The 10,295-nt window shown below is 34.6% G+C and overlaps 1 protein-coding gene across 1 annotated transcript in view; it reads right to left on the reverse strand.

Annotated features, from left to right (window-relative positions):
• Window positions 1-1,204: 1,204 nt before the first annotated feature.
• LOC149771295 (gonadotropin-releasing hormone receptor-like) overlaps window positions 1,205-10,295 on the reverse strand; it is a 138,180-nt gene continuing 129,089 nt past the window's right edge. Inside the window, exons 4-5 of the mRNA XM_089948661.1 lie at window positions 4,241-4,448; window positions 1,205-1,249 (exon numbers count right to left, since the gene is read on the reverse strand). Of these exons, the coding sequence (XP_089804787.1) occupies window positions 1,205-1,249; window positions 4,241-4,448 (253 nt within the window). The remainder of the gene's footprint in view (window positions 1,250-4,240; window positions 4,449-10,295) is intronic.

Here is a 10,295-nt window from a genome sequence, read left to right on the forward strand (position 1 = left end):
CAGGAAACAAGATAAATTTAATTTGCTGTGTTTTCTTGAAGAATAATGTAGTTTCGTTCAGCTCATGATATCAATGGTTTTCTTTCAAGTCTGCACATGTTATAAAGTAAACTGAAATACGCAAAGTTATTTTATGTTGAAATTTGCCAATAAAAGTGAAGCCGGTTGAGCATAAATGTTTATCAAATGGACAAGCGTAAGCTGGGAAGGAAAATATGAGGAAAAAATGCAAAACATCTGATAAACACGAAATACAACGCGGCAAATGATGGAAAACGTTTAACAAAACAATGTTATGATATCCACAGAAGAAGAATAATTCATCGATCGCAATCACCTTATATAGGTATAGTCAACCACATTATGTAGGTATAGTCAACCACATTATGTAGGTATATTTTTGCGTAGATATTTTTGCTGATTATGATTATGAAACCCCACGACTGGGAATTTCCTTGCCTCGAACAAACCTCAATATAGATTGATTCTGTCACCCAATTTTTTTTTTCTCATTCAAATTAAAATGACCCAAAACTTTTGAAAACAATAGAACATTCAGCACTTAGCATACATCACGTTCTATTATTACCACACAATTTTTATTTAGGCCATCAGGTTTTCTACTGTTTTATGAAAATGTCAATCACAGTAAATTCTACCTATACATGTCACTCTTAGAAGATACAAATCAAGGACAAAGCTCAGTTATGATTGACACGTGACGTAAGTATTGAACTATGAAGAATTCAAGAAACGTGCTATTGTTTGTAAATAACGAGCATTAATACGAATATATTAATGAAGGCAGTGGAGTGACCTGTCGACCCGAAATGCAGAATTTTTAAGCATGACAAAATATAACCATATAAAACATTTGACTTTATTACTGTATTATCGCATTTAATCGATGGATATCATATGAAAATAACAATCAGTAATTAATAATTTGTATGGGGATAACTTTTAACTTTCATCTGTTCTAATCTGGAAAAGTTCTATGGTAGCCAATGATACGATATTGAGGACACAGCTCTGACAAAGTGTATAATTACTGTAATGCGATTCATTTATCTTGTATTATTCATGGCGAACTCGAGATCTGTGTTAATATCATATAAAGCTCATCCTTTTCTTTGGAGAGGTGAAAATGTATGTGGCGTACTAGTGATGTAATCGATATTGGTTGCAAAACTACCATCACATATTAAAGATCCACAAACACAACACCCAGCGGATTAAATCCTCTGTCCTGAAAATGTGGCAATTGTTGCTATTACTAGTAAGGAAATCTTATTGTGGAATAGCGCGTGTAATGATGAATGAACCGCTCTGATTGGTAAGTGCAGGAGTTTTCATTTGCAATTGTATTATCATGTTTGTGTCACCTTTGACGGGTCTGCGGTGTTTGACAAAGTTGAAGAGAGCAGGTTTGACATAACACATTTCTGGTTGTTGCCAGAGTTGCGGTAGTTGCTGAGAGACTATGGATTTTTGTGACAAGTGATGTGTATAACCTTTGTGCCTGAAACAGTGTTTTCTCTTAGTTTCTAACATAAATATTTTCTCATGCTTGAGTTTTTGTAATATGTTTAGAAGTCTCACTGGGCAAGATTGTTTTCACAGACTTATTTCATTAAGGCATTCGACTTTCTTTTCCCAAATGTTGCCGCAAAAATCCATTTCCCATATTAGGCCCAGGTGCGTACACATTGGTTACAAGGGCTAGATAGAATAGATGGTCTGACCAGAATCGCAAAACTCACTGGAACGTTTGTTCTTATAATATTCGTAGATACAGGACACCTATATGAGTCTAGCGTACATTCTTGGATTTGTATTTACTGCTTGCGTGTTTTATGTTCTTCCTGTTTTTGTCATCGTCTGTCTCTTGTTAAACTCGAAATATTCTAAATTAAGTTCACAATCTACTTTAAGGAAGAATCTTCCCACCTGATATTTCTGTGTTCTTCAGCCCTCTACGTACCCCAGATTGCAGTATATTGTTAAACCATAAAGTGTTTAATAATGCTGATTGTGTGTTAGGCCCAACATGGAGGATTCCAACTGTTCATTCTGATGGCCTTAACAGTTTTGGTTATAGAATAAACTATCACTTATGAGCCAGCCAAACCAAATAGCTAGACTTCGTGTGCTTGTGCTTGCGTGCGCTTGTGTGCGTTTGTTTGTGTCTCAAAATGTTTTTAATTTGATAAGCTCTCATTTGAAACGAAAACAACCCTGGTTAAACAATTCTGACTGGTTTAGTTTTAGAGGAATAGTTATTCATCAGAACATTTTAATGCGTAAAAATATCTAGAATTGTAGAATATAATCAGTATAGAATGTTGGAAGAAATAAAGCAGAAAACAAACAACAAAAATAGACATGGTTTTATGGTGATAGCAACAATGTCTGATGATACAAACCTATATGTTTTCACTTTCTGGGTCGTGAGAGACCCTGAAAATTTCAAATACTATATCGACAAGACAAAAAATATTGCTCCATCTTAAAGTGGATTGGTCTGCTGAAACAAATTCGTAAACTTCTATAAATGGAACCGTGTAGAATGGGTTGAATGCAATACTACAAACAACGTAGCCAGAACAAACACTGGCTTGCACAGTCACATCTCTAAGACAACTAAAACAGCCAGAAGTATGTTTTTAATTAGGAAAAAAAGCAATCCAAAAACATACGTTGAGACCAAAACTATTGTCTTTGTTTATATGGTAAACCTGACATGTAGGCTATGTGGGTATACATTGCTAGACACGTCTGAAAGCGCTCTACTATTGATTATTGAGCTATATCAATGGGAGATAATTAAAATTTATGACCGTACGAGAGAACTGAAGTCTGAAACAATCTTCTGTAGGATATTTTCGAATGAGCTTGTGTCCTTACGAAATCCTTTATCCCTATCGTAATATACTCTGCAGACTTATTTACAGCCAAATTATTAGCGTTTTACTGCAATGGGTAGAGGCCTGGTAAGACTACAGCCAAATTATTGGTATTTTACTGCAATGGATAAAGGCCTGGTTAGACTCGCTAGGAAAGGTTCCATTTCCAAATAATTAACAAAGTTATAAATTTAATCTGTCATGGTCGCATTTAATATTATTTTTGTACGTTCTTTAATTCATGTTACAGCAATTTTCGGTCGTTTTTAGACTAGCAGTGTTGACACTCTCTGCTAATTTTGAGTTACGACTTGCAAATATGGTAGCTGTAGGAACTAAAGCAGAAATAAAAGTTGCCGGAGACAGTGAATAACTGCGCTTATAGTCTGTTTCGAGTAGTTGAAAAAATAAAGTTACATCACATATACTTTAGCTTGAAAGTTACATCACAGATACTTTAGCTGGAATTCTGAATCAAAATTTTACAACATAAGCAATGCAAATGCACAGAAAATGTACAAATATTAATTTCATGTACAGCCAAAAGCCATAAAAGAAAACAGTTACATAATTTTGCAGAAAGGAAAAAAAGAATTTATGCAGATGTAATATCAATGATCTGGTTTGAATATTATTCTGCTTTTGAAAACCCCGTCTTCAAGTTAAGTGTCAAATTATAAAGTGAATGTTACAATCACGTATTTCAAACTTCAAGCCATTTGAAGCGATAACATAAGGAATTTTAATTAACATCTCATGGAAAAAGAACCTGTATCGGTGGACACTCGTAAATCTGGACAAGAATGGAGCCGCCACGCATGATGGAATAATTGGTCCAAGTAACATAAATGGTATAGAAGACACCACTAGCAGCATCAAGAAGTTCCTCTCGGAAAAAAACATAATGTTTGTTTTTTAGAGAAGGAATCAAAGGTGGACCGAGGTTTTCGGCCAGACGCCTTTTCAAGGTGTTTTATTAGACTTTGAAAAGCACACGAAAAGAAACTTATGATTCAATCATTTGCTGTAAAAGCGATATACAAAACTGGAAAAAAGAAATCAAAGTGAAGATATATGTAAGTTAAATTACACATGATAGAAAATTGATGATATCAATGAGGCCATTAAGATTCCAGAAATTGTCACACACACAAACACATATACATATACATATATATATATATATATATATATATATATACTTTAACAATTTTTACAACTTAAAATACATTGGTCCTTAGTGTTATAGTGTATTATCATTCCATTTACACGCGGGAGGATGATTCAGCGGTCCTGGACAATGACCCTTGATCCAGTTTATACATGAAAAGTACGCAGGGCTTCAGTGTAGGGGACGCAACTCCTGATTTGTCACAACTACAAATCACTACTACTTTCCCGCGGCGCTGCTGAAGGAGTGCGAACTGCCCAGTGTTTGATCCTAGCATTGGTAGAGGCTTGTTTACGTTGAAGCTGGCACATTTCGGCTGCGAGTACGGGGTCCGCATGGAGAAGTTTCGCCAGTCGTTTCTTTTCGATGACCTAAGAATATGATATAGTAATTAGAAATTAATGGCATAACAGTGTCTTTCAAGTTTTTTTTTTTTTAGGCTTGTTTCAGCCATATCTATGTACACCGAAGGCCATGAGTATGCACATTTAACGTCAAAGAGATTGATTGGGTACGACCACACTTTAGATTTAGAATTATAAAAACATAATATGCTAGTTTTATTTTTTCAATATAAATATTAATCATTGGTGAATCTTGTATTTCTATGATTGAATATTCATACTTTCAGCTGCCAAACTGAACCTTTTATTGGATAAGGGACCACTCAACCAAATTAGACGACAGTGCCTACTTTACGAAGTGCATGTTATAGTTAGACAAGTAACTTTATTTCGTAGTACGTTAAGTTTGCAACAATACTGTGGAACTTGAGTCTCTCATTACGTTACTTCTTTTGAGCAATCAACTTTTATATCCATCTGGTGTAGGATCATACTCTTATTTCCCTTTATATATATTTTAGATCCTTAAATTGCCGCCGCATTAATAATGCTTTATATATTTCATCCCAATATTGGCTCATAAGTATGAGCAACTGTTTTATCGTAACTATAATATTAATGTGCTAGAATCTGAGTATGTATGTATGTATGTATGTATGTATGTATGGGACCGCTCCGGTGGCCTAGTGGTTAGAGCGTCAACCTCGAATGCGTGAGGTCGTAATAAATAAACGTCAATTGAACTTACTACGTAAGCTTTTGACATATATACTTAAGCATAGAAGGTAAATATCTAATACCAGATCTAACTGGTGAATAACGATGCAAAACAAACATCATGGATCATGGACTGTAACAAGGATATCATCTTGGGATAGTTTTTGTGTTTTTATGTATGTAGTTAGGTAAATAAGAGAGAGAGAGAGAGAGAGAGAGAGAGAGAGAGAGAGAGACATTGTATTGACATCATTAAATTTTGTCCGTTTCGTTTATTTAAATAAAAGTGTGACTTGGAATACAATTGCAAGTATTAAAATCTTGCACTTACATGAATATATTTCTGAGCTCAAGAACTGCCATAAAAACAAATAGTGCCTGAATATATTCTAAAATATATGCAAAGGAATAACTGATTTATTGTCGAAAAGATTATTATATTTTTCCACAAGTTTATTACTGTTGTAATTGAATATAAAGCGTAATTGAAGCCTTCGAATTATATGCAAATTTTCCGTTTGAGCTTCAAGTGGCAAGAATGGTGGAGTTTGATATCCTTCAAATTGTGCCTATTTGGCTGAAAAGAAAAATTCCAGAGGGAATGGAACTAGTTTATATTAAATCTAATTAAATTTTGATGTTTCTACTAAAGACGTCCGTTACGTTCCATTTCCATATAAAGTTAAATTCAAAGGCCGTAATGTTACTTCTGCCTTTTGTTTTGATCTACGTGGATTACCATGGAACGTATTTGAAGATTTAGTTTAATTGTATAGATTCAACAAAAAGCAACCGACAGAAACCAGACTTACATTCAGCACATAATCTATTGTTTTACTCTTCGCGATGTTCATCTATTAATTCACATGTTTGAAGGCGATAATAGTCAACAACAAATGCATTGAAAAATGATTTTAGAGATGGAATGTGTGGTTTTAAAAAAGTACAGCGCTTTTGCAAAGAGAAAATGAAGTAGAGAATTTTAAAATAGAGCACAGAAAGCTGAGTTTAGCATATTTTCGAAATCCAGTTTTCCATGTAAGAGTCATATGCATGGTTTCCACAAGAGAACAAAAATAACAATGGGCTCTCTGACTGAGCGAATTTCATGCTCAAATGTTTCTAAGAACTTCTGGATATGATTCAGATGACTAAGTAAAACATGTCTTCAAAATTTAGCCATTGTTACAAGATATTCATCCTTGTAAAATATTTCTAATATCATGACTACTACAATTTTAATTCTAGCATTCTTGCTGTTGAAGGGTAGATAGCTATTGACAAATATTCACAAGAACCATAACTCTTGCAATTTCCAAACTACTTATCGAGTCTGAACACGATAACTTTGACTAGGTCTTAAGAATATTAAACTGACTATGCTTTTCTGAAGGACACTAGCCAATATGTCGAGGTACCTTTCCATTCTGAAGAGACAAGATAAGCCAATCAGATGTTAAGCTGCAATTTGTCACAATCTGGAAGGTAAGTTGTCTGCTTGTCACGAATTTATAGTGCTCATATCACGCATCTCTTACATTTTACCTCTATATTTGTGTATATATATATATATATATATATATATATATATATATATATATATATATATATATATATATATATATATATATATATATAATTCTTGTTGATTGCAATAAATCTTAACGCATAAATCTGCATGTTTCCAGATCATCAAATGATATGCATTAGTCCTTTGAATTTCTGCTAATTTTATGATGACGCAATTCTTTATGGTCATTGCTATACCTTCAAAATAATAACGATAGTTTAAAAAATAATGATGTTAATAATCACGATACTGCAACTACTACTAATGTTACAACTAATATTACAACTATTATTGCTACTACTACTAATACTATCCAGATGATATAAAATATTACTTTCTCTTTCAATATACATGACCGTCTTTTATCATTTAGATTAATGTTCATATGTTGCATTACATTTTGAATGTAATTGCTAAACCCAAGTTCAAGCAGTATGCAAATTTATAAGCTTCAAATTTCCGATTACTATAAAAATGATTTTATGTGTTTGAAAGTTTCTTGGCACTTAACACACTCACACACACACACGTCCGTACGTACGTACATACATACATACATACATACATACATACATACTGCATTGTATCCATGGAGATTGCATGAGCCAGAAGTAAAACAAAAGTTTGAATATAACAACAGTTAGTTAATCTACTTGTTTATATACGGCTTCTTTAAGTCCAAGGCAAATAGTTATATATAAAAACATGCACACACACACACACACACACACACACACACACACACACACACACAGAGAGAGAGAGAGAGAGAGAGAGAGAGTTACACACAACAATGTGCGTGTGTGTGTGTGTGTGTGAGTGATTAGGATTTTTAACGTAGCTTTAGCAATTTTTCAGTCATATCGCTACGATGTCTGCAGCGTGACAGTTTATAGTGATGTCTGGCACTGGGGCATCATGCCGCAGATATGTAGCATGATTTCCCACCCAGTCACATTATCCTGACGCCAGGCCGACCAGTCCTAACACTAACCTCTTAATGCCGAGCGCCTAGCGAGGCAGCTGTTAGTACCATTTTTGTAAGTCTTTGGTATGACTCGGCCGGGGTTCGAGCCCACGACCTCCCACTTCAATGAAGACAAATATGATGAGGTTATATCTTATCATTTATAAAAAGAATAACATGTTATGTAGTTAGACGGATATCGTCATTAGTGATCTCAGCGAGTCTCGATGAAAATATCAATGACAACATAAGCTGCTTGAAAAAAAATGACCACATATTTACTATTTTTGTCCTCGTAATCCGTAATTCCAGTTTTATATGTTTGATCCAAAACTAGCTGTATCACTCAAAAGCAGCTGGAGTAGTAGTAGTAATAGTAGTAGTAGTGATAATAATCATCATCATCATCATCATCATCATCATCATCATCATCCCTGCATCATCATCAACAACAATAACAACAATAGTGAAGTCAAACCTGCGTTCGTGGTCTCGAATTGTGGAATACAAACTATACATTTTAAGAATTCAGGTTAAAACTGAAACGGGTGGTATCTTTCGATGACCTCGGTACTTGAAATTGTCCGTTTGGATTCCTCGTTCATCAAGCCATTTGGTTTTATTGCTATTAGTCAGCGAATCTAAAATTTCTTATGTTTTTTTCTTCCCTAGCTTCTGAATTCCACTTTAGACTTTGGGCTGTTCCAATCAGGATGATGAAGTGATAGAAGCTTTCTGTCACCGCGCATTTTTAGGACCCAGAAAGCACTAAGGCTGGTTCAAAGATACTGTGAACATTTTCTATGTGGCCAAGACTCGCATATATGTATATAGTAAAACCCTTCAAAAGTGAAATCCATTTGAACCAAAGATTTAATTAATTTGCGGTTTTGAAATGTTTTCGCTTTTGTGAGGCTTTCGCAGATGTGAAACCCCAGGTCTTCTTGTAGGCTTTCATGTGACTTCCATGTGTGTGTGAGAGATAGACAGACATGCTGACTGAGACAGAGAGAATGCAGTTATGAGAGAAAATCCGTGTATGTGTGCGTAGGTGTGCACAGATTACAAAAGTCGTTCTTTTTTAAAATAAGATTTAATGAAAACGAGGCTGTACAACTTAGGTTGCCTCCGAAAATCACACCAGTCACATTAATAAATACAGTCATTTTTTGAAGCAAAAAAATGTGGAATTACATACTTTGATAACTTTACCACAAGTCAATTTAATTTATGAATTATGATCCAGAATATTTAAATCCTCGATGTAATTCCTACTGTCAAATTCTTCTATTTTTGTTTCAATGGAGATTTTGTGACATATTCAAACTCCTGGATCAGGCTAAATTTATCCCGTACATTTAACTGGTCGTTCTGACATCTTGACATGAGAGTGAAGCCAAATGACAGTCATGGCTTTTAAAGACCTGTTCGAAAATTGTTGTCTTTTGAAAATAAATGAAGTGAATCTTATTTATAGGATTACAGTTTTGTCTGACGTTGTAGTCAAAGCTTTTAAACTAGGCTGCATGCCTGGGTTATAATGACTTAATTACAACGAACAAACAAACGAAACAATAAAAACAACAACAGCAAATAAACAAATAAGTTATATGGATCATTTATACGAACGAATATGAGCTATCACAATTAGATACAAAGCCTTTAATCTTTATTAAATGGTTTACGTACAAATAGCGCTTTTTATGCTGCAAGGACTACAGATTAGCCTACTGTCGGCCCTAATATGTGGCGGCGCGCGTGTCAAGTATTGTTTTAGTCTCGCGTGGCTTTTGGAAACTTCCTCTCTCATAGTCCTACAACATTTTTTTTTCTAACTGTAAATAATCTGGAAAAGCAGTGTCTGGGATTTAGCTGCTAAGTTTGAACTGAGGTTCGGTTTTATGGTTCGTTTTTTTGTTTGTTTTTACTGTAGAATTTAAATTTGGGATCGAATTTTTTTCCTTCAGTTTTCGAAGTAGAGGAGTTTCGGTATTCGGAAAAATGATGATATTAAACAAGCGAAAATTCGGGGAAATAAGCAGATTTCAATCTTGAGGGGATCCCATTATATCGAGGGTTCACTTATGAGGGGTTTCTCTATGCATGCATCTATGTATGTATGTATGTATGTATGTATGTATGTATGTATGTATGTATGTATGTATGTATGTATGTATGTGTGTGTGTGTTCCATCTCTCTGTGTATGTATACCAAAAACTTATAAAAATGGTATTAGCAGCTACCTCGCTTGGCGCTCAGCAATAAGAGGTTAATATTATGAATGGTCTGCCTGGTGTCACGATCATGTGACTGGGTGGGCGTGATGCTACATGTCTGTGGCATGATGCCCCTGTATTAGACATCACTATAAACTATAACACTGCAGACATCGTAGCGATATGACTGAAAAATTGTTAAAGCTAGGTTAAAAATCCAACACACACACACACAGATTGTATATATTCTATCTTTATCACTCTCAATGTATGCATATCTATCTCGCTCTCTGCTATTTATATTTACGTCTCCGTTTAAGTATTCGACGAATTTTAGTGATGATTTGTTTCAGTATGAGTGTTGGGGAAAATATTTCTCAAACTGAGTAGTTAGACAGTTGTT

The sequence above is a fragment of the Sinohyriopsis cumingii genome, unplaced genomic scaffold (genome assembly GCF_028554795.1).
Source record: "Sinohyriopsis cumingii isolate HCF-2022 unplaced genomic scaffold, ASM2855479v2 utg001993l, whole genome shotgun sequence".
NCBI classification, from domain to species: Eukaryota; Metazoa; Mollusca; class Bivalvia; order Unionida; family Unionidae; genus Sinohyriopsis; species Sinohyriopsis cumingii.